Consider the following 26,093-nt stretch of genomic DNA (forward strand, 5'->3'; position numbering starts at 1 on the left):
ATTGTTCTATATAATTAAGTCACACATTTTTACAAGTTATATCAACTCCTCTTTTACAAACTTTCCTTATTAAATTATGTTACAATTAAACGTGTAGGCCTTTATCTATCTATATTGACTGATTATTTCCCCTACTTTAATTTGCTTGTCTTATAAATGTTTTATTATGTTAGATGTTTTTTTTTAAATAAGGTTTGCAAAAGAGATTGTGTTGCGTTTACTTTATTTTTTTGTTGTATTGTGTGTATATTTGGTGTTTTTGTTTTGTTTTATGTGATAAATTGTTCTGTATTGTCGCCCTTACATTGTGTTTTGTTCTTTTGTTTTCTTCAGAGTACTTTTTTGCGTGTTTACACTTTAGCGAAGCAATGATATACAGCTTATATATATATATATATATATATATATATATATATATATATATATATATATATATATATATATATATATATATATATACATATCGCCTTTTTCTCGACTCGCCGCTCCCCCTATAAATCCGAAAACCTGTAGGCCTATACGCCTCTGAGTAATGCATAAAAGACAAACAAACAAAGAAACAGACAGACAAACACATACATTGCTTTTTATATAAATAGATATAGAGAAAAATCGCACCCTAACGGGATACCACTTCTGCGAAGTTCAAATACTTTTTTTGTAGAAACCACCCCAGGAGTATTTTCAACAAGTTCCCAAAGTTTCATGGCGATCGGATAAAAGGTATATGTAATGCCTTATAGACACACAGACGTAAATTGCTTTTAAAATATATAGATTACTTATAAAAGGTATATTTCATTTAAATTCTTCATGGGCTTGAGTTAATTAAGCAAATTAAAATAATTTCTTTCTTGCTGGTTTTTACTGCTTCCTTAAGAAGCACATTTGCTCTGCAGTCCTCTTTGACCATGTCAGAGAAAGCAGAGATCATCATTGAAATCCAAATCTTCACGTTGTAATGTCAGTGCCTGTCGGATTCTAGTTCGTTGATTTCCTGTAATTCGTTTCATAATTCAGTCAGCTACAAGTAAAAATATCAATGGTGAGAGCAAACACCATTGTTTTACTTCGGGTTTACTTTAAAGTTTTCTGATTATTTGCCATTGTGTATCATTGGGCATTTTGTGTGGAGGTATTGTAGTTGGCAACATGGAGATGGTTGGATTATGTGCAGTGGCGTAGCTACCGTAAAGCTAGAGTAGTAAGCATGACATAAGGGAGGGTGGCGTCAAACAGGTCCTACCTGTATTAATAACACTGTAGGCGTGATCCCACTGTTTGGCGAGGCATTAAACGAATTAGCCTCTACGTCTACCGCCCCCGAACGGAATAGAATTTATACAGAAAACAAATATATACTGAAACAAGTGTCCCGTCCGTCCGTCCCCTCCGTCACATCCGGCACCCTTAAATTTACAAATTACATGTGTTGCTGAAAACCTTAATTAACTGACTGGAAATCTCACAATCCCACCCCCACCAGCATCTCCCTTCTGTCTGTCCTCCCCAAAATTCCATCCTACTAAACATCCATGATTTCAATTGAACCATTTTTTTTTATAACAACAATGGACAGTGTTTTTAAAACAAGCGAAGTATAACATTTATGCCAGTTTTAACCTTAATGACATTTTGTTTGCTGATCTAATTTATCTTAAATCAATATGGCGCTACTAACACTATGAGATGTGTGTTTGTCCTATATGCATTATAAACAGAGTTTCTTCCAGGCATCTCTTCGGGGGGGGGGGGGGGGGCTTAAAAAAATTTCCGCCCCCCGAACGAAATGAAATTTATATAATTTATATAGAAAATATATACTTTTAACAGTGTCCGCCCCCCCCCCCCCCGAAGAAAGTCTACCGCCCCCCCCCCCGAAAATTTCAAGTGCCCCCCCCCCGGAGAAAAAAGTCTGGAAGAAACACTGATTATTAATATACAATTCATCCGATTGCAAGAAACTTTGGGAAGTCGCTGAGAATACTACATGGTTTTTTACATACATTTTTCTGGAAGAAACTTCTGATAAGTTTCTGCCATTAAATTTCTATTTTATTTCGGAGGGCGGCGCCCCGGTAGTAAGGCGTTGCAGTTTACTACCAAGAGCTTCTTAGCGACTATCTATAACTTTGTACATGGAGACCGTCGATTTGGTGTCATGACGCAATGTATTTTACTTTACGTAGGACATAATAATTCAGTACAGTATATAGATACACATTTAAGGACGTATCAAATATAAAATTATTAAAATGTACATTATTTAAAACTCCTCCCTCGTAAGTAGCAATCGATTTCTTCGCTGCTTATGTTTGGCTGACGAATTTCTTGCATAGGGGGCCCGAAAATCCTAGCTACGCCACTGATTATGTGTTAAGAATGTGAGAGAAATATTAGCTAGGTCTGCTGTCAGATGGAAACCGAAGTGCAAGAGAAAATCAGGGCAGCCAAAATAAACACGGAGAAGATCAATAAAAAAATTGTTGAATGATAGAAGCCGACAGGCAGAGGTTATATAACTAAAGAAAAGACGGAATGGCGTTGATGCCTAATGCACCAATGGGCGTCGACCGATAATAAATAGTTGGTTGGATACGTTAAATAAATGCACCTTGGAGCTATATTGCTTCTAAGTTTCCATACTACTGCTTGTCTGCGCTATCACTATCTAATGCCTTTTCGAAATCTATAAAAAGTACATCTGGTCAGTGGCGTCGCTATGTCGAGTGAAACCCGGTGCGACACCTATTGGTGTCACCGCCCCCCCCCCCTCTTAATTTTATCTGTAAATTAAATTTTGCAATTGGTGTCACCCCTCCCCCGGTAAAAGCTTTAATACTAATGATGTTTATCTATAAATACAGCTGGGTGTAGCATTGTTTTCTCTATAGTTTGCATGTCCGTGTCATGGTGTCACCCCCCCCCCCCCCCCACTGTCGGGATCGTAATTATGTATTAAAATACTTTTTAGCTCTAATTAACCATTCATTGAACTGGCAAAAAAAAAAACAACATTTATTCTATAAATCTTGCAATTTTTTTGTCTTGGTGTCACCCCCAAAAATGGTGTCACCCGCTGCGGTCCGCACACCCCCGCAGCTTTAAGTCGTATCTCCTCCTCAACGAAGCAATATCGAGGACTAGTTCCAAAGCAAATATGTTAATTAAGCAAGTTCCGAGGATGATTGTGGGCCAAATAAATTCCCGGAATTCCTTCCTGGATTTCCCGGAAAAGCCAAAAAAAAACCTCGAAAAAAATGCTGTTTTTGGCCCATATCTCGGTAACCAGACCAGAAACATTTACCAATCGATTCCTGCCATAATTTAGAACAATATTGCCGAAGAAAGTTTTCAAAAATATCCTTTCGTTCGGTCACAAAAAAATAATTAAGGAAATTGCGCTTAAATTGTCACTAGACTTTTTATTAACTTGTTTTTTTTAAAGTACTTAGGGGCCTATTAAATAAATAGACGAGATGAAGATCTAGATTCTAGGCTAAGTAATATAATTAATTTTAATTGCAGATTTTGTACAGAAATAGATCTAGAAATCTAATCTAGATCTAGATCTAGATCTTGATCGGCTGATCGATCATCTATCAGATTTTGAACTAATAGGACTGCATTTTGTATGCTCTTGTTTTTTGGGCTAAAAATGAAAACAAAACTGCCGGGTTAACCAATGGATGAATAATTTTGTCCTATGACACGGAAGTGGTATCTTGTTGGCAGTAATAAACGTCAATCTATTGATTGTAGTGTAGGGCTACCTGTTGATGGTTGACGAATTCGCATAGGATAGCCTTGAATTGTTAATCACAAAGCTACTGTAGTTTCTTGATTTTTAAAACGTATTCTATAAAATATTCCTAAAACATTCATTAAACAGACATGGACCTGAATTCTTTAAATGCCAAATTTAAAAAAGTTGCCGGAGGTGCATCGACTGTTTTCAACAGAGCAGTGCAGGTTAAATTTTTTATTTGGCCTAAGATTAAGATACTATTACTAAAGATAGGCCTAATTATTAAACTAATTAGGCCTAACAATAAATAGATAAATTTAGTAGATAGATCTAGGTCTAGATAATTGATTGACCTAGATAATCTAGATCTAAGATATATTATGGTAAAAATTTAGGGAAAACCCTTGAGATTTCATTGTATTCGCCACCAACCAATCAAACATCATGTAAACACAGCATTTTTGGAGCCTAAAAGGGCAGGAAAAGCCATATTTGCTCCGTGTAGTTAGGATTTTTTTACGTTTTTTTAAAATGGGCCCTAAAATGACACTTTAAAAATACGCAGCCATTTTTTTTCAAGAATTATTTACAAAAAAGGCCATTTTGGGGGTTTGTTTATTCGAAGTGTCTACTCAGAAGAAGATTTTTCTCCCCTTAGTCAGCAAAAGATAGCTCTGCGCATGCGCAGCGACCTATGGATAGGGTTAGGGCTAGAATGATGGTTAGGGGTAGGATTAGGAATAGGGTTAGGGATAGGATTAGAGCTAGGGATAGGATTAGGGTTAGGGATAGGATTTGGGATAGGGTTAAGGATAGGATTAGGGTTGGTGTTAGGGTTCTGCGGTTGTAACACACGCATGCGCAGTACCATCGAAAACATCGCCGCTAAGGCAAGTCGTAGTTTCTCTCCATTGCGCATGCGTATCGCATGCGTATCTTATTCCGGCTAGAATCGGCCTTGTTTATTTAATGTAAACAAGGGCCCCTGTGAGCACGTGTTAAACCACGTGAAGGTATCAGATTGACCAATCGCTGTCACACATGAGTGATTTTTGGACAATCTCGTGAACTTAATACCAGTTTATTGACAAAAATCTGGAAGACGACGAAAAAAACGACCAAAACAACCCTTAGCCTACATAATAGCTTATGAACATAATAAATAAAATGGGCAGGGATTAATGGAGGTTTATAAAGTTCAAATGAATCCGGCACGGTCCTTACTTTAAAATAAAAAATTACTTTCTCGTTAACTGTTTAAGCCTTACTACGATAAATATAGCTGTTTTGAGTTAGTGTTTTTTTTTTTATTATATAATTAAGTATATAGGGTATAGTATGCATTTACTACTTACACACGTGTCCGTGTTTTGAAAATAAACAGCACACACAAAATATCCGCAAGAATTAAACGTACACTTATGTGACGAGCGAACATTTATCCTGCCGACAACGCCAATTGTAACGAGCCAACAGTTACCATGCTCGCAACGCCACATGTAATGAGACCTAATTGCCTGTAGTGCCACGTGTTAACGAGTTTAACCACTCATTCTAGACAACATTGACCACAGTATAGATACTCAAGATGCAGGTTCGCTATTGATCCTTTATTACATGAATCAAGAAATGCTTCATAATAACACAATAAATCAACAGGAATGCTTCTCAATAATAGTCTGAATCAACTGACCCCTAACAGTCCTTCACTAGGCTTTATATAACTGAATCCACATGTCTATAATCCTCCTTAACACAATACGGCTAACCCGTTCTATAACCGACTTGACATAGTCACACAGACTGACTGATCTAAGCGAGCGATGAAGATGGAAGAGAGCTCGCTGAAACGGGAAGAGAGAGAGAGAGTTCTGCCGTCCCCCCCTATTTATGCCTTGTATCCGTACTCGTCTCCGTACTTGTATTCCTCCGTAATCGATACTTGTACTCGATCTCCGACCACCAGTTGCGTAGTTCAAACGTACAGACCGTAAAATAACATCTGCGTCCTATCCATCAAAGTTGACAGGCCGTCTGAATACCGTTTCCCAAAATAGCACGCGTTGGCTTTGAGGTTGTTATCAGCCCGACCCAATAAGCCACCTGTTATCGGTTGCATCAGACCAACACTGTGTCTCGGGTTCTCGTTCGTTATCATTTGTAACTGGTAGTTAGGCCTACCCCAGTTACATCCACCCCTGCTTTTTTTGTGTGTTTTCAACCACAAACAACGCCTGGCAGGTGCACTCCTCCAAAGTCAATCGCACAGTCGTAGAAAAAAAAATCTATTGTTCCACTCACTGTCCACGACGTTCCATTCGTATACGATTGACAGTTCTACCTATTTCACATATCAACTGTGTCTACATCATCTTCCTGAGACACAAAACAGTTCTAGAATTCACATCCACCCTTTCCATTTGGTGCCTTCACCAGTTCACTTCTATAGCTCTTTGAACAGTCTGTTTTCATACCAGCGCGACCATGAAAGAATTGATGGTTGCTGACAAAAAATTTCGTATTCCTTCTGTTCCTTAAACTTCTCCGCGGACCACTTATCTGATGGTCTACTGTCTCTCTGCTTCTGGAGGGACCGGGATCCTCATTGTTGCCGGTATCCTCCACTTGTATATCGCGTTTGTTCTGTTGATGGTGATATGGTTCCGGAATGGGTATGTGAATTTCCGTTATAACTTCCGGTTCCCTAATTGTCTTGGGTTTCTCTGTGTGTAACTGCTCTTCTTGCCTATTCCAATATTTCTTTAATTGAGCAATATTCGCCCACCGATCCGGTTTGGCGTGATCGATGGGTCTTATCTTAAAGGGGCCACCTGCTGCTTTAGGCATCTCCACGACTTGCCATATCTCCTGTCCCCAGAGATCGTGGATTTTGTTTCTGCCTAACGGGTGGCTACGCAGTAATACCCTGTCATTCAGTTTGAGTGGCGGGTCCTTCGTCTGTATCGGCGGTTCCCTTCGCCGAGATTCATGTTCTAGTCTTTCCTGTACTACCCTGTACATTTCTCTAATTCTTCTCATATGTTCATTCACATATTCCAGTGCGGTGTATGAGCCAGTCATACTCTCCCTTTTTCCTAGGAACAAATCAAGAGGGAGTCGAGCCTCCCGTCCGAACAGCAACATGTATGGCGTAAAGCCGGTTGTGGCATGGGGTGTGCAGTTGTATAGATATACCAACTCTGGGAGAAAATCAGGCCAACGTTTTTTCTGTTCAGGTTCTAGCGTACGCAGCAAATCATGCATGCTGCGGTTGAACCGTTCACACTGTCCGTTTCCTTTCGGATTAAATGTGGTTGTTCTAGATTTGTTAATCCCGTAGTGGCTGCACAGTTGGTTAATTACTTCTGACTCGAAAGCCCTTCCTTGGTCAGAATGTAATTGTCTTGGTATGCCATATTTGATGAACCAATGTTCTATTAAGACCTTTGCCACTGTTTTGGCAGTCTGATCTCGCGTGGGCACCGCCACCGTCCATTTGGTGAATACATCAGTCATTACCAACACATGTTCCGTCCCATCCGATGATTGCTCCAACGACGTAAAATCCATAGCCACAATCTCTAGTGGTTTTGTCGCTAGTAGGTGTCCTGATGGCTGTCTCATTTTGACAACTGGCATTTTCGCATGCTGACACCTCACACAAGCCTCACAATGGCGTTTGACCTCCATTTCCATATTGGGCCAGTAACACCTCCGTCGTAATATTTTGTGCGTCCTGTCCTGACCCTGGTGTCCTGCCCTGTCATGTGCCAACCTTAGCACTTCTTCTCTTAACTGTCCAGGCACCACCACCTGACCTTGGTGTCCTGCCCTGTCATGTGCCAACCTTAGCACTTCTTCTCGTAATTGTCCCGGCACCACCACCTGGTGTATTGTGCCATCAATTTGGTCATGAATTCTCCGCATGAGAACACCATCCTTTATACTGAGACGGTTCCACTGACTCAGTATTTTCTTTGTTTCTCGACCAAATTGTTCTCTTTCCCTTCTTCCTGGGAATTTTTGTTCCTGGACGTATTTCAATAGCGGTTGTAAGCCACTATCCGTTCTCTGGGCATCTCTTATCTTTTGGTGATTAAGGCAATTAAAATCACTACTGTCCATATGTTCGGGTTCCGTGGATATGTGCTCCACCCCGGTCTGCCCGTTTTGCATCACTTGTACCCCATGAGGGATATCTGTTGACGCTCTGACCTCACATATTCCTGTCAGTGTTTCTTCCTCATCACCCGGTGTCTCGTAAGGATTCCTTGATAAAGCGTCCGCATTGCCATTGGACCGCCCCGGGCGATGTTTTCTCTCTAGGTCAACGAGTGCCAATTCTGCTGCCCATCGCTGTTCGATGGATCCCAGCCTTGCTGTAATTTGAAGTTCTTTTTCAATATCTGATAATTTTTCTTCAAGTCTTGTTTGAGACTCTTTCATTCCTTCTAGTTTGCCAACACTGTTCTGTTGTCTAATATTTTTATTTACTTCTTCCGATAACAGACACTTTAAAGATGAACATTTCTCCTGTGCTTTTGATTTGCATGAACTTTTCCTATCCAGTTTCCTGGTTAGACTTTGAATTCCTTTATTAAGTCTACCAATTTTCTTCTTATCATCATTTTTCTCTACCAACAAATTGTTCACTTGAAACTTTTCAACATTCAAGTTCATTTCACAGTTCATTTTTTCCATTAGTTGTGTTTTACCTTTCTTTTTCTCCTTACTGTGTTTCTGTGTCATTTTGTTTACCAAGTCCTTACCTCGCCGCTCTGTAGCCTTGACCTGCCTTACAGAGGGCGATCGTTTCACCGGACAGTACCGTGCCATATGTCCGGGTTGTGAACAAGACAAACAAATTGGTCGACCGTCTGCCGTCCATTGGAGTGATGGCTTGGCAGGACGCGGCCGTCCAACCCGTCCCTGTTTTGTCCCGTTCTTTTCCTGATTCTCAGCTGTTGACCTGCTTTCCAACCACTTCAAGCGTTGGTCAACCTTCTCTAGGTGGGCCAACAGTTGAGCCATCATGGTCTCCATCGTGTCGGCCCCTGTGGGTGGGGATTGTCTCTGTTCAGGCACAGAGACTTTGTCCACCGAACAGTTCGATTGGTCCTCATCCTCGGACCTGCGGATCGCTGAGTTCCTGACCTGAAGGAAGGTCAACTGCTGGTCTCTGTGGACCTCCTCTTTCAACTCTCTCCTTAAGATCGGGGTTGCTAGCCCCTCGATGAAATGGTCCCTCAGTAGGCGTACATCAATGTCCGGTGATTTGCCCTTTACCAAATCAAAGGCCCTGTTCATCCTGTGTGAGTACTCCATCACACTCTCCGCCATTCTCTGCTTTAAGCCCACGAATCCCGATAGCAGTTGCACTCCCGACCGTCTCTCCCCAAAGGTCTCCATAATCAGATCCAGCACCTTATCTGGATCTGATTGGACGGTCCTATCGTGGCACTTAACCTCTGCCCTAACCGTTTCACCTATACTGCCCATCAGCAGTCTTAATCTTTCCTCTGGTGACATATGTCTCGAGGCCCAGGCCGCTTTGACCTCTTCACTGAACCTGTTGGTTAAAGTTGGGTCTCCGTCCCCGTAAAATTTGTTAATATGGGACTCTCTGGGTAGGACCACTATATGGGTCTGCTTCTCGTCCAGAGTAGACATTTTCTTCCTTAAGTACTAAAAAAAAAGAGTTCTTTCTTACCGTGTGTGTATGAAAAATTTTTTCCTCGTTCCTCAATTTTCACAGTTCCTGAATGTCCGAATTCACACACACACTAAACACAGTTATGCACAAGGTTGACTATCGGTGCCTTAAACGGCAAGTCTAGTTGAATTCATCCTGATCGCAGCGCCAATTGTGACGAGCGAACATTTATCCTGCCGACAACGCCAATTGTAACGAGCCAACAGTTACCCTGCTCGCAGCGCCAATTGTGACGAGTGAACATTTATCCTGCCGACAACGCCAATTGTAACGAGCCAACAGTTACCATGCTCGCAACGCCACATGTAATGAGACCTAATTGCCTGTAGTGCCACGTGTTAACGAGTTTAACCACTCATTCTAGACAACATTGACCACAGTATAGATACTCAAGATGCAGGTTCGCTATTGATCCTTTATTACATGAATCAAGAAATGCTTCATAATAACACAATAAATCAACAGGAATGCTTCTCAATAATAGTCTGAATCAACTGACCCCTAACAGTCCTTCACTAGGCTTTATATAACTGAATCCACATGTCTATAATCCTCCTTAACACAATACGGCTAACCCGTTCTATAACCGACTTGACATAGTCACACAGACTGACTGATCTAAGCGAGCGATGAAGATGGAAGAGAGCTCGCTGAAACGGGAAGAGAGAGAGAGAGTTCTGCCGTCCCCCCCTATTTATGCCTTGTATCCGTACTCGTCTCCGTACTTGTATTCCTCCGTAATCGATACTTGTACTCGATCTCCGACCACCAGTTGCGTAGTTCAAACGTACAGACCGTAAAATAACATCTGCGTCCTATCCATCAAAGTTGACAGGCCGTCTGAATACCGTTTCCCAAAATAGCACGCGTTGGCTTTGAGGTTGTTATCAGCCCGACCCAATAAGCCACCTGTTATCGGTTGCATCAGACCAACACTGTGTCTCGGGTTCTCGTTCGTTATCATTTGTAACTGGTAGTTAGGCCTACCCCAGTTACACTTATAAAATCCGAAAGAATTAGGCCTGCTGATGAAATGAGAAACACACCATACTGAGTAAATCCGCCATCTTTCGCTACACCTGGAGATGGTAATGAATGAGCTTACACATGTGCGATGTGAAAATAACAGCTATCATTCATTGCAAAATGAAGAATATACTTTCAGATAGTTGACGACATTATCCTAATTCAAAAACACAATGTCAATATTGAAACATAGGTAATCCAAAATATGATTAGAAGCACACAAACAACTCCCTAAGTATGCAAAAGAAGTACATAGAATATAGGTTTTCGCCACTGAAATCCCTGACACAGCAGTAGTGTGTGTAGTCGCGAAGGGAAGCAATTTGCATGAGAAAAATGATGCAGACGTCCTTGACCATTTACCGTGAGGTTGTTGTTGTTACAATGTCAAATATTGCGGGGTGAGGGTGGAAAGAGGGGAAGTATTAATACTAAAATATTAGTATTAGGCCTATTAGTATTATATTATTATTGAAAATAATGAAGTGTAGGGATGAGGTGCCAAATATTCATTTTGTTTATTGTTTATAGTCCTTTGGTCTAGACAAATCTTGGAATTTTCAAAAATAAATAATCGAAGATTAAGACTATTAAGCCCTCTTACCATGTCAAGGTAGGCTATATTAAAGAGGGTAATTCATTTTGTTCAAAATTTAATAGATTGCCTTTCAAAGGTTAAGACAAAAATTTGTAACAAATAATATCATAGATTGCCATTCAAACTTTATGGCGAAGTTTTTAAAATAATATAGATAGCCTTACATACGTTAAGGCAAAATAATACATTGTCTTAACTACTGTACAACAAAATTTTTAAGGCTGAAAAGTAACAGAAAGTATACATGCCTTAACAAATAAAGAAGGCAAAAAATGAAAAGAAAAAAACATACAACTAATCATTGGATTGGGGCTTATAGACATGCTTAATTGCATTTAAAAATACAACAAAAAGATTTTTAACATGCTTATGTTCCCGCCGCCAAGTATATTCAGCCAAATAATTCGCCAGCTGTCCAGGACAGCCGTGGGTTGGCAGACCTTTTTTGACGGCGGACCACGTGCCCTCTATACCATTAGTGTGTGCCCCAGTCTCGGGGTCTTTAAAATTGTAAGGATGGTTCACCTTAAGATGTACAAAACCCTCATCAGACAAACAATCGTACGATTTCCAACAGTCACTCATCACAATCGACCCAGGGGCAACACATTCTTGGACACATTCTTGAATGATCTGCAACAACACATCCTTACTTTTATTCGGCACAATACAAAAAAAACATTTATCCATCCCTCTCTCATAGGTTGTCGCTTGACCTACTTTTTTTACCGTCATGGTAATGATGGCTGCTGAAAACGACGAGAACGTGATTCAGTCTTTTTAACAATGTTTCATGGTCATTTAAGAAATATATTCTTAAAATCATAACTTTTGCGTATTATTCACAATACCGGTCTAATTTTAACAATGGACGATTAGTGTTTGATGCTAACTAGCCATTTGTACATTTTTTAGTCTAATCGCTGAGAATATCGATCAGAACATAATAAAAGTATGCAAAACGTGAATTGCCTAAATTAATGCTGTTGTGAGCTTATTCAAAAATATGGTGAACTATACAAAATTATAACTTGCTTTCTACTAAACTATGTCATTACTGTTTTAAAATCAAGAGACAATGTGCAGTGTCCCAGCGCGATAACTCTTTCAATATAGTACAATTTTAAATAGTCTTAGCACATTCACATGGTAAGTTTACATGCCGTAGACTTAGGACATCCTGGAAAAGTTTAACTCCCAAATATTATTTAGGCCTAGTAATGGAAGGTACCGAAAATAGAAAATCCCTATCAAATATCAGTTAATGTACAGATTGCGTGGGACAAGAAGAAACTGCCTACATGAACAGGAGAAAAGAGAATGTCTGAGTAGTAAAAGCCTCCTTATTGTTCACCTACTTCACGAAGTGATCACTACTATTTCAGAAAGTCATGCATTTTTGCCTGAATGTTAAATAAATACTGACATCCCCACCCCTGCAAAGAGACTTGGAGTTACATTTATCGTTTTATTTTAAATAAACAAAAATACATTTAAAAAAAAATATCTTACAACAAATTAATTATGTAGTATGGTACAAATATTTCAATAATTGATTACTGTACGAATGCCTAAATTCTACACAAACGTGGTTAGGCAACATTTCAAAATAAACCAGGAGTGATCTCCCCTAAACTTTCTCGAATATTCTAATATAACACTACGTGGGATGGCAACTCAGAATATAGACATGATTTTTGTTTACTTTAAACTTTTTTAACTTTTAAAAATAGAATAAAATCTAGTAGAAAAAAGAATTGCGCACCAAGCGAACGCCAAAACAAAATGTGCATAATAGTGCGCAATATTATTAGTACTTTATAAATTTACATGCGTTTTATGAGAAATTGGAAATAGCGTAAATTAGTACTTCTGGTCAACGGAAATTACTCAAAATTTGATAGAAGGTAGAGAATTAGATCTTTTACTTACATGTGAAATTTCATTTATCTATCTGAAATAGTACTCAAGTTATAGGCTTTTGAAAAATTCAAAGTAGAAAAAGTACCACTTCCGGTTATCGGAAATCGCTCAAAAGTTGATCAGGATCTACAATTTTGATAAAATACCTATATATGAAATTTCATCAACCCAGCTGTAACGGTACTCAAGTTATCGTGTTTACACACACAGAGACACACACACAGACATACGGACAAGATTGCAAAACTATGTTTTTCCGTATCAGTGAGGTGTAAAACTCAAATCTTTTTTTTTTTTTTTTTTTTGCACGATTACAGGACTTTTTCTATACTTTGTATATATGAGAAAGTAAAAAAAGAAAAACACTACTACACATGGTAGTCCATGGTCCCTGTCTTGACCTATATAAATATATATATATATATATATATAAATATATATAAATATATATATATATATATATATATATATATATATATATATATATATATATATATATATATATATATATATATTGAGGCCATTGGTAGTAAAAAAATATGGTAATAGGGTCATACACATTTAATCACAGAGATAAAAGTGCAACTGAAAACAAAGTAAGGAAGGGCAGGGAAGGAACGAAATTTTTTTGTAAATCAATATGATTATACAGAAAATTTTTAATTATGTTATGTTATAAATGAAGTAATTAATTTATTATCAGGAATGATAATGAAGGGAGATGTAGATGTAGTTGATCTTCATTAAGGCTTAAGGCACGATACACATCAATACGCTGGCGTGATATGTGGCCTGAACTTTTTTCAAGTGATTGTTTATATTATTGTTTTGAGTTTATTTTTAACTTTTTGCAACAAGCCCGCCAGTTGGTTGAGGCCTCGCGGGGGGGGGGGGGACATTTGTCCACAGCCGACCATAATAAATTTTTTATAGATAGCCAACATTTTTTATTATTTTCTTGCATTTTTGACTTGATGGTTGTTCTGTAAAAAGATTACCGTAGCTGCGGTTGGATTTTGTGAAAGCCGAGTCCTCTTTCTCCTTATTAATTAAACTTAGCAAAGATAAGCAAACGTTCAAACCACTTCCATGACTTATTTCCCTTTTTTAAATAGTAAAAGGGGTGCTCATAAGCTCATTTTAATAGATTTGTACTAAACAAATTAAAAAGCAATTACTTCTCTTAATTATTTTTTTTTTTAAAAAGTACTTACTAAAGAATGACATTGTATAAAAATGAAATGTATTTAAAATTAATAATATAAATTTAAAAAAAAACATAAAATAATCATAACATGAGACACTATTTCTTATACAAAGCTTTCATGTTTTAAATTCTTTTGGCCGACTAGAAGTTGAGAGGACTCATAGCAAAAATAACATAAAACTGATTTTCCCAAAACACACTGAAGCACTTCCACACATGACATGATGTAGTAATTTGTTTCATTGGGAAAAAAACATTTTTTTTCAAAACCCGAACAGGCCACCAATGAGTATCCTATGTTCGTATTTTGTGTGTGTATATATGTGTATATATATATATATATATATATATATATATATATATATATATATATATATACATATACATACATATACATACATATACATATATAGGCCTATATATATATTTATATATGGAAGGGGGGCCTAAAACATTTTTGCGGGGTGGCCCTTTTTTTCTAGTTCCGCCACTGAATAGAATCGGTAATCCATTATTTTAGCCATATAAGGTCGCCCTAAAGGCCTAATAATGAGGCCCTAATGTTGGCTAATTAATAGTAATTATTATTTAATTTAAATCTGACGCGCTAATAATGTGGGGGAGAGGTAATAACAGGGTTTCCACGCAGCCGGGAAAAAAACAGGAAATTCTAAATTTAATTTCCTGGCCGGGAAAACTGGGAATTTCGACGTATTTTAACTCACCATTTAGTCTAGAGGTAGATCTAAATAAACTTGGTTACAAGTACAGTCTTATTTAATATTTAGATTAAATTCTGCCCTTTGAAATGAAAAAATTTAATGACTGATAATATCAGTTATAGAATTTTTGTCAGATGCATGTTATATATATTGAGCAAGTCCCATTTTTACTTTCTCGTATGTGAAGTATAGAGTCTTAGTAAGTAGATAAAACTCCACTTCGCATTTAACCGGAGGTCGACGTGTAGCTGCAAATAAAATGCGCTAAAACTGAGAAAGTTTTGTAATCATGGACAAAATTTAGATTTTGAGAAATCTTGACTTTGTACACCTCTCTGAGTAAGAAAAACTTAGTTTTGCAATTTTGTCTATATGTCTGTGTCAGTAAACTTGATAACTTGAGGACCGTTACAGCTAGGTTGATGCAATTTCATATACAAGTACTATATTGATATTAAATTTGCATTTCTATATCAACTGGAAGTGGCACTTATTCTATTTTCGGTTTCTCAAAAGCCTATTACTTGAATACATCTTCAGTTATGTAGACAAAATTTTATGTATTTGTCACATTTGGGCAAGTGTCCATTCAGGCGTTTGTTGCATTTGGGCTAGTGTCCATTCCGGAAATTGGCCTTACAGCAAGTGTCCATTCTGGCAAGTGTCTTTTGGGAATATGTTGTAGACCCATGATATGGTAAGGGAGGTGGAGGTGACATAAACTCAAGCAGGTCAGTAATTTATGACATATAATGAAGGGATAAACAGGAAAAAATGCATGAATTCATTGAGGGAAGATTCTTACAGTGCTATGTTAAATGAAAATCATCATAACTCTTGCAAAGCCTGCTACCCAGAGACATGTTAAACAACCTCAGCACATCATTCCTGCCAAAAAGGCCACCCATCAAATGCCTGCTGACGAATTGGCCCCAACATATTGACTCCTGATTAAAATAACCTCTGACAATAAGACTTTAACCCAGTGGTTCTTAACCTTTATGGAGGTACAGAACCCCACCAGTTCTACATGCGCACTCACAGAACCCTTCTTGTTATCCGCACTGACTAAATATGATTGTAAATTATACGAATCAGGCATGCATCTTCACCTCAGCCAAACTCCTGAGACAGACTCACCAAACCCTGGGGTTCTATCAAAGATCCACTGCTCTAACCAAATAGCTCCTGGCAAAAATGATATTTGACAATGCAATTCAAGACAAAATCGCTTGCAGGCATGTTTCACAACATGGCACAGAACAAAAGCTCAACTCTCAATACTATAAGACTTTGTGTACGACAGGAGGTATGTAATGCAAGAGCTTAGTATAGGCTTGAGTTCAATATGAGTCCAACATTATCGGAACATCACTTTCAAGAGCAGAGCTTGGGGCGGTCTACCTTGTCATCATTATTGGCATTGGTTCTGTACATGATAATCACAAGCTTTGTATGGAGTGTAAAGGGCAGCTGAAGACTATAGGTGGGAGCTTATTGCATTTATGGAAGTCACAGCATTACTTGCTTTTTAGAGCCGAAGGACTCATGACTGCAGGCTTGGATCTTAGAAATGTTACATAGTATAAGTGGTGGTGGTCTAAGGAAGTGCTGTATTCTCCGTTGAGGTGCTGGGTAAAATTATCAGATTTTTATGTTATACTTACTTCATCATCATAGTTCTCATTCGTTACTGCTTTTATACTCTGTTCTAGGTGGCCCATTTGAGCTCATGCCAGGTTTATTATTTAACTTAAAAAATTCCCATTTTGTTAGATGATAATTTTCACATTTTCTATTGTATTTTACATAAGGGGTCATCCATAAATGTTGTTACGCCTTTTTGATGATTTTTACCTCCCCCCCTTACCCTCGATCACAAATCGTCACAAAAAGCCAGACCCCCCCCCCTCAATTGGCATCACACCTCAGCCTACAACCCCCTCTAAATTGCAGTTGAATTTTTCTTAAAATACGATGTTTTTCCAAATTCTTTTTCTGAACTCTGCCAACATAGAGCATTTTAATCAATTCCAATTACAATTTATTAAAACAGTTTTCTAAAACGTGAAATAATGGCTAAAATTCATTTTCTAACATTGCTTTTTTATAATGAAAAAGTGTGATGTCACACGATCTAACCCCCCCTCCCCCTCACTACACTGTCACAAAATTATGTAGTCCCCTCCCCCCTACGAGTGTGACGTCATTTATGGACAACCCCTAAATATTATGTACCTAAATATAATATTTAGACAATTTAGAAATGTTCAAAAAAGTGTATTGAGGTATGAAGAAGATAGCATATGAAATGTTTTGTTTTTTGTTCTTTAACTTCCACAGTTCACAGAAGAAAAATTAGGTACTGCTGAGAAAACAGAACTTGATGCTCAGTTTGAAAATTTAATGCAAAGATCTGATAAAACAAAGTTATGGACTGAAACTATACTAAAACAGACTGATGCATTATTGCAACCTAATCCAAGTAAGAACACTTCAGTTTCAGTAATTTAAAAAAATTGTGTTTATCTATAAGCGGCCACGTAGTGTGCCAATCAGTCATCACTATAGATTCTAGAATCATAAAAGTAAACACCATATACCGTGATTTTACTTGTATTGCATTGTCTTATTATAAGTATTGGAGAAGGGTCTATTTATCTAAGGACTTAAATTTTTTTTATCTTCGGCAAAGTTTTTCCTGCTTTTGCATACGTCAACATAAAAACGTGAAGAAAATTTTAAATACACTCACATTGCTAAAACAGGGCAGGTAATTTAAAAAGAAATTGAACTCACGTTAAATATTGTTATTTATTAAAAAAAAATATATATGAATACAAAATACATGGATGTCTCTGAGGGCATTATTGTTGGAATAAGATAATTAGGTGGTTCTGCCGGTGCCCAAGCAGGGTGCGATTTGGCGTCCAGTGCTAGACTGTGAGCACTATGTGGTTATGTTTGTATTTAAGTTTGAGTTTATGTTATGAGTTGTAATTTTCGTTTAGGTTTGTGTTTACATTGGTTTGTTTGCATTGTGTTTGTTTGTATTTGCGTTGTGTTTGCATTTGCGTTATGTTTATGTTTTCTTTTGTGTTGTTAACATTTGTGTTTGTGTTTTTTTTTTGTTTTTTTTGCGTTTGTATTTGTGTTTTTGTTTGTGTTTGCATTGTGTTTCAGTTTGCGTCTGGGTTTAGTTTTGTTCTGTTCCCAAGTTGGTACATTTAAAAAAGATTCACCTTGCGGAACATGGGTATGCAGCTAGGGATTTTATAAAGTAAAAAGACCCTGTCAGTTTCATAATTATTTTGTTTTTTGATCATTTTAAGGAACTTTAAAATTTTATCCATTGCTTTAACCTTCACCATCACCATTTTCATTTTTGAATTTTTGCCATAGGCACTGGGTCTTGGTATATGCCTCGTCTACCCATTATAAGGGCACGAAAAAACACATTTGTATCAGACTAATATATTATGAGTTACACCTGTAAGTACATCATGGGTGAAAAACACCCTGTGACAGAAGTAAAAATAAATACTTATGGCAGCTAAAATAATCATCAAATCAAGGGACACAATTCTGATAGTTTTGGGCTCATGTAAGTTGAACTTTTTGGGTCATTCAAGGACATTATAGTAACATTACACCGGACAACAAATTTGACTTGCTTGCTGTTCATTGATAATTTTTATGCTCAACACACTCACAATTTGGTGAACAGAAATAGTAAAACAAAGACAATTAAATTTTAATTGGTCTAATTACAGAAGTTAGGAAATTTTTCTCAGCGGATACTTTGTTCCTAGAAGTAGAAACATGCAGAAAATTTTACCTTGGCAAACGAGCCTGTTCAAATCAAAATAGCTGTTACAATATTGATACTTTGTCATCCACATGGGTATTGATGACCAAAGCACAAACATAAAGCAGGTTCAACCATGCTTTTTATGGCTCGTGCATTTTATTAACTATCAAATACAATTCATTCCCTGAATAACGTGATGGACCTGTCTAACTGATGATTTACATGCTGGATCGAAGAATGCACCTCAGTGACAACAACACTGTATACTCATAGCTGGTCAAAATAGAAAAGATGAGAACTTTGGGGATAGTCTGAAAATGGTCATGTGGCACTACTTTAGATGACTTTGCCCTCCCTCTCCTACCCAGTAGCATCACGTAAGGCCCGACCCTGAAATACTGACATTATAAATATACAACTACCTACCCCCTAACTCATCACTAAATGAAATTGTAATGAAAATTAACATCTGTCTAGTGACTTAAATTTTATGAAATACTAAAAGGATGCTATGTTACATTTCTTCAGCCCCTCACCCCTTTTTTACCCTTGCATTGTTCATTGTCACAAAAGTCAGTTAAAAAAACCCACCCCACAGTTTGTGACGTCATCAGTGGACGACCATGATGCATGCTAGTTGCTAGTAGGATGTATTGGTGGTACTGTTGTGTAACTACCATAATAGACACATTCAGCAATGCTTATCTACACTTTTTGATGCTATAAAATAATAAATGTATATGGGTGGATGTGAGATTTAAAATGTTAAAATGTAATTTCAGACCAACGTATGGAAGATCTCTTGTATGAAAAATTGGAAAAAAAGAAAAAAGATAGAATTACACAATATGAAATTCTTGGAAATGCTATGATTGATGCAGGAAATGATTTTGGGCCTGGCACTTCCTATGGTGAGATATTTTATTGTTAATTCAGAAAATCTCTTATTTATTTGTTACATAAAGATAGGCTGCTTTTGAATATATAACTAATGCACACATGTAACAATTAGACAAATAGCCTTTGCTTTGTTAACTACAAGTAACTCAACTGTTAATTTAAACATCAACAAAAAGAAACACAATAGATATGTATACACACACACACTCATACATACACACACACACACACACACATATATATATATATATATATATATATATATATATAGTTATATATATATATATAGTTATATATATATATATATATATATATATATATATATATATATATATATATATATATATAGATAGATAGATAGATAGATAGATATATATATATATATATATATATATATATATAGATATATATAGATATATATATATATATATATATATATATATATATATATATATATATATATATATATATATATATATATATATATATATATATAGATATATATAGATATATAGATATATATAGATATATATAGATATATATAGATATATAGATATATATATATATATATAGTTATAGATATAGATATAATATTTTTAGAACAATTATTTATTGTTTGCTTTCAGGAAATGCCCTTGTAAAATGTGGCCAGGCACAAATACAAATTGGTAATGCTGAAAGAGTTTTTGTTACAAGTACAGCTAACAATTTCTTACAGCCATTATCCAACTTTTTAGAGGGTGATATGAAAACAATTTTGGTACTTTCATTTTTTTTTTTACAATATTTTTATGTTTAAAAGCAGAAAGGAAAATTAAATTTTAAAAAATCATTTATTGCACTTGAAAGGTCTTTTTCCAAAAATTTTATTTCAAAAAAGTCTGCTTTGATTACAGTGAAAACTCAGTTTTTGTTAATACTATGTCTTAAAAAAATCAACTAAATCCTAACTGGGTAATAGCCAATGCAAATTTTACATTGAAACATGTCAACGGATTTGACTAGACCATAGAGTTTTTTTTGACAAAGCAGATCATGAACAGACCACATTTATGTTAATTATAAAATAGTCACTAAAATGACAATCCCACCTATACATGACTATTTTAGACTTCAAAAAGGTGAATGGAGATATTATCTTTAGGCCTATGAGCTAATATGGTATATCCCCACCATTTATTTCCAAAGCACAGAAACTATATGAGGACTTTTATCAGCAAGGGAAAACTAATACATCCTTTCAAAGTATGTATGTTCTAACTGGTAACAGATTGGATCATGCAGAAGACTAAAAACTACACCAAAAAGCTGTAAAAATCATGATTTTTTTTTTTTGGATGATGTCTGCCTCAAACCAAATTGAACAGTCTGAAGAAGCCTCTAAAGCAGGCTAAAAATGTATGGAATTAACACATAGTTTGTCAGAATGATAACAATCTCCCCATACAGCTTAATTTAGAAGCCACAAGAGAAACAAATGCACTTATCTGGGAATGTGATCAATGCAGACAAAAGCATAAAAAGCCATATCTACACCCATTAAGAAATTGCACAACCCTGTCTTTCCAGAGAAAGATAAGAATCTACAAAATAAATATTTAGGCAGTACTACTATATGACCTGAAGGGTTATAAAATAAAAAAAGTAAGAGGCTACAGTCATTCTCCATACATTCTCAACATCTAAAACTGCAAATGGGGATGAATCGGCCCTTAGAAAAATAGATGAAATATTGTGATGAAAGAATTGGACAGGATCTCACTGGGAAACAAAAAAGTGGGCAGGCCTAAGAAAATCATGGAGAAGGACTGTTGAAAGAGAGCTGCCTAAATCGTGGTAGCTGCAGCTCTTTGCTCCCTAGGGGTTTCACAGGGTTAAGTACTAACTACTATGTTATGAGTATAATAGGCATATGAAGAATAAGTAAACATTTAACTTAGCATTTATCTAAGTATACCCTGAAATATTTGTAACAAAATTAAGAAAAGAGAAAGGTGCAGATAGTTTAGGTATTGTTTTTTAAGTGGCAGTTCAACTAAATCTGAAGCAACAGACAAAACTCTATATAAACCAAATTAAATTAGCCACAGGCAATGAAAGCTGAGGTTTCACTGTGATTTTTAAAAAAAATTAAAATGTATACATTTGGAGTTTTTATATATCTCCTACTTCCTGTCTTTATTCAGAAAGAAAAAAAAATACTAGAGACAAAGAGGTTGGACTTAGATGCTTGCAAAAGTCGATTGAGGAAAGCAAAATCTTTGACATCACAAAGTCAGGTTTGGTGTTTTTATTTAATTTTTTTATTTTACTTATCTTCTTTTTTTTTGTTTAAATGTGAGATTCAAATTGCAAATTGTGAATGTAGAAAAGAGGTTTACTTAAACTTAATAGATTTTTAGTACAGGTTGTGTATTACAAAATGTTGGATCTATTAACCCTTTCTAGCAAGAATAACTCAAACAAGGTTGAAATTTTTAAAAGATAAATTTCAGCTTCCTTATAATTATTCTAAATAAAATATTGTTTACTTTAGATTATTTATAAAAAGTGTTATTATGTTGTTCTTTGCTTTGTGAATTTTTGTTACCTATGAAAAAGGTTTTTTTAAAGCAAGTCAAATTAGGGTCTTATGAACAATACTGTGTTCTTGGACAAAATTTTAGTAATGACAAAACTTTATAGAATTAATTTAATTCGCTTAAATGTTGGTACTGACATATCTAGTAATGAAATAAATAGTTTCTGGGATATAAGGTTAAAGGACAATACCTCTGACCTTAAAAGATTAAAACTCATCACTATAGTATAATATTGCCAAGTAGAAATAGGAATGCCCTTAAAACTGAGCAGCCTGCTTAATTTTGAGTGCTGTGGGTCTATGTCACAATGCTAATCTGTAAGCATATACACCTAAGAAGTCAATGAAGAAATTTGAAATGGAGAAAAAATATTCTTTCTGGCCTTTATGTTTTGATCCTTATTTTTTACATTATATTTTTGTACTAAGAAAATTAAAAAACAATTGCTTCTTTTATTTACTATTTAAATAAGGCTTTCTAAAGAATTACATTGGACAAAATTAATAATACAAAATCAGGACAACATTGTCATAAACAGAACACAAGATACCTGGATGCACACCAAGCTTTGGTGCCTTATATACTCTTGAGCGGCATGCCAGATTTAAAGATACACTCTTTACAATTTTCGGCACCAATGAAATAAGTTACAAATACAATAGTACCTTGAGATACGAGTTTAATTTGTTCTTTAACATTGCTCGTATGTGAAATTGCTCATATCTCAAAGCAATTTTTTTCCCATTGACATTAATTGAAATAGCATTAATCTATTCCAGCCCTCCGAAATGCCACCCATTGTTTTTGATACTTGTTGTTTAAATAAGAAAAAAGTGTATTTATACATGAAAAAATATTGTTTAATAACACACTTTAGGATAATGCAAAGAACTAAACTGGTTTCATAAAGTGTATTTACCCAAAAAATCAGCCGACTTAAGCTTACAAAAGATAATGGTGGAGATGTATGCCCTGTGTAGAATGGAGGTGATATGCAGAGGAGCTTCACCTCGTTCACTTACTGTTAATTCTAAGCTTTTCCCATAATTTCAATTCTCTTACTTATTACACTCTTAACGATACACTTTATCCCTAAACATTAACAGAACTTCACCTAACATTAAACCTAAAATGCTGCTATAAAGTGTTTTGTTACTTTCGCTTAATTTTTGTTACTGCCTTTCTCTTTGCTACTCTGTTTTTTTCGCCACGCTTTTCTTTTTCCCCAACTTTTTCATGCAAGCCGTTAAAATAAACCTTCAGAGGTTTGTTTTTTTCCTCCTTTTGAGAATGCTTCTGTTAGGTAAGTGTCTTTAAATAGCTGAGTTGTACAATCAGTTGCTACTTTTTTGTTAATTTTCCATGAACTTTTCTAATCTGGTTACTTATATATCGCTGGTATGTGAAAGAAATTTTTTTTTTCGCTTGACAGCTTGTATCTAAAAAAATCTTTTATGCTGGGGCACTCATATGTCAAGGTACCACTGTATTTTTAGAATTCCGTTATTTCAGGCCCTAAATAAGTTTGGCCCTTATTTTTACGTGCTTTGTTATTCTGTTATGGATATACTTTACAATGACAGACAAAATTTCTAAAAAAGAAATAATTTAATTAAAAATTTTAGACAGTCTAGTTGTAAACTTATTGGCCCTATATAAATCTAAAAATAAATCTGTATATATGAAGAGCTGATTTTCAAAATGCAATATATCCAAAATTTGGGTTTCGAGAAAATCGCACTTTTCTCCTACACGAAGCCATTGTACAATTTGCTAAAACTGTTTGTCAATTTAGGTTCATAACCCTCATATAAATAGGACTAGAATGGTTTTTGAAATGTACCTGCATAAAAAGATGCTTTTTTTTGGTCCCAAAATTTGCGTTTAGTTGCAAAATGAGGTATATCCAGCTTTTGTTAAGCTACAAAACGCTGTATATCCATTTTTTTCTGATAATACATCTAATGTCCAATATTTTAGTTTATTATTTTATTAAAACCCACTTATATTCCAAGTGTTACCATCTTACTACAATTGTACCATGTTTTTCTGTTACTATAAAGTGTTTTTATTGAGTAATTTCAGTTATTTGAACCATTTTCAAAATGATGCAAGTCTCTAACGAGAGACTTTAATTTGAAGAGTACAGCTTGTCTTTCCTACTGTTGAACTGTGTTAACAAAGTCTAAAGAACTAAAAACGTCAACATAAAATAGTTTTAAAAGAAGAAAAAAGTTTATTAGTTTATACTACAATCATAAAATGTAAAAGAAATAGTATGAAATGAAAAAAAAAAAAAAAGGTTGAAAACAAAAATGAGTGAAGCAAGAAAAAATAAATAATTCAGACAAACTAGGAACTATCTACATCAGAGTTAGAATGAGCGACATCCTCAGTAGCATCACAAAGCAGTGCCACATAAGAAATCTTTATTCTCTCCTCCACTCCTACGGTTTCGAGAACACAAAGAACATCTGTCTTTTTAGCCACCTTTACACAGTTCTTTTTTCCAGGCTCCTTTGTGTTGAATGAGTACCAGTTTTTCCCTAAAAAAGTGGATATATTAACCATGTATTATTAAGATAATTCCACTGTAACATTGAAAAAAGAGAATTTCCATAATCGGATATTGACAGTAACTGCAGTACGAGCAAATCCAATATAGCAAACTGAAGGTAAAGCTATTTACGTACACAATGCTGAACAAAAAGAAGACTGGCAAACTTGCAGCTTGTTTCCATCACTACAAAGAAAGTATTTGATGGTCATGTGTCTTGTTTTTTTCCTCTGATCATTCACTCTTTTCGTGGTGTCCGCATCAAGCAAAGCTACTATAGCATCATCTTGTGACACTTTGTCCAGTTTGCTGTAAAACTGCATGGCATTTCACCAGGTCATCAGGTGTTATATCTTGAGCCTGAAATAAATAATACAAATGTAAGTTTTGCTACAATGGAAGATTTAATTTTATATTAAAAATTATACTACTAGTTAGATCTAGTAGCTAGGGCTAGCCCCTTGCCTTGCTTAAAGTTATTGCTAGACTAGACAAACGAGGACATACAACCTAGATGATTAATCGAAGTTTAGATATAATATTGACTAGAATTGTTAAAACTTTCGTCTAGCTAGAAAAAATAGTAGGCCTAGATACTAGATCTAGAATATGTAGTAGAGTAGATAATCTAGACTAGAATTAGATCTAGAATCTCTCCCTACTTTTGGAATGTTAAGCTAGAGCTGACAGTAGCCTAGACCTACTGGTATTCATACATTTACATTCAAAACTTCACTAAACAAATAAAAGAACAAGCTAGATATCTAAATTTTAGTAATACTATCGTGTTTTAAAAAAAGTAAACTCAGGCCTGCCTAGTGTTAGATAAGTTACAGTTTTATTTACAACTTACCTTGCAGAATCCTTTAATATGATTACACGAAATGGACGGGATCATTCCTCCTCCTGAATGATGAAAGATCTTTTCTTTTTCTCTTTCTGTGCATGACCTCTTCTTTTTTCTGGACTTAAATGTCAGTACAACACTTTCGTCGTGACCATCAAAGTCCGCCATTTTAACAATTGTTTCACTTAGAGATGCTTAATGCGCATGCACAGATAAATAGTAATATTTACACGGATTGGTCCGAATCGATACCGCATTTTGACGCTAAATAAAATCTACAATGCCGCGTTTTGAAACCAAACGTTTTTTTCAAAAATAGAAATAAAATGAAAATTTTGCGCCGTGAAGATTAAAATTAAGTTTTCCTAATAGTAACTGAGTAGCTTTACAATATGGGCACCTTATCTCATTTTTTTCAAAAATGGCGCTTATCGCGTTTTGAAAATCAACTCTTCATAT

General features: G+C 35.7%; 2 protein-coding genes across 6 annotated transcripts in view; one reads left to right on the plus strand and one right to left on the minus strand.

Moving 5' to 3' along the window:
- Positions 1-3,727: 3,727 nt before the first annotated feature.
- The window catches only part of LOC131949344 (endophilin-B1), a 46,191-nt gene continuing 23,825 nt past the window's right edge, over positions 3,728-26,093 (plus strand). For 3 of the 4 annotated variants that reach the window (XM_059311196.1, XM_059311194.1, XM_059311195.1), the window contains exons 1-5: positions 3,729-3,972; positions 17,281-17,422; positions 19,531-19,659; positions 20,275-20,408; positions 21,835-21,927. In XM_059311196.1, the coding sequence (XP_059167179.1) occupies positions 3,895-3,972; positions 17,281-17,422; positions 19,531-19,659; positions 20,275-20,408; positions 21,835-21,927 (576 nt within the window). In that variant the 5' untranslated portion in view covers positions 3,729-3,894. Of the gene's footprint in view, positions 3,973-17,280; positions 17,423-19,530; positions 19,660-20,274; positions 20,409-21,834; positions 21,928-26,093 lie in introns of all 4 variants that reach the window. The other variant, XM_059311193.1, reaches the window with a different exon arrangement.
- On the minus strand, positions 24,438-26,086 carry LOC131949345 (uncharacterized). 2 transcript variants are annotated; one of them, XM_059311197.1, is made up of 3 exons: positions 25,641-26,086; positions 24,924-25,147; positions 24,438-24,776 (listed from the first exon to the last, which is right to left on the minus strand). In XM_059311197.1, exons 2-3 carry the CDS (start codon positions 25,108-25,110, stop codon positions 24,583-24,585), a joined length of 381 nt encoding a protein of 126 aa, XP_059167180.1. In that variant the 5' UTR covers positions 25,111-25,147; positions 25,641-26,086; the 3' UTR covers positions 24,438-24,582. The 2 variants fall into 2 exon arrangements, with proteins under 2 accessions (XP_059167180.1, XP_059167181.1); XM_059311198.1 differs by having other exon boundaries at positions 24,438-25,147.

Source organism: Physella acuta, unplaced genomic scaffold (assembly GCF_028476545.2).
Source record: "Physella acuta isolate Inbredline_101_S28 unplaced genomic scaffold, ASM2847654v3 ptg000690l, whole genome shotgun sequence".
Taxonomy (NCBI): Eukaryota; Metazoa; Mollusca; class Gastropoda; family Physidae; genus Physella; species Physella acuta.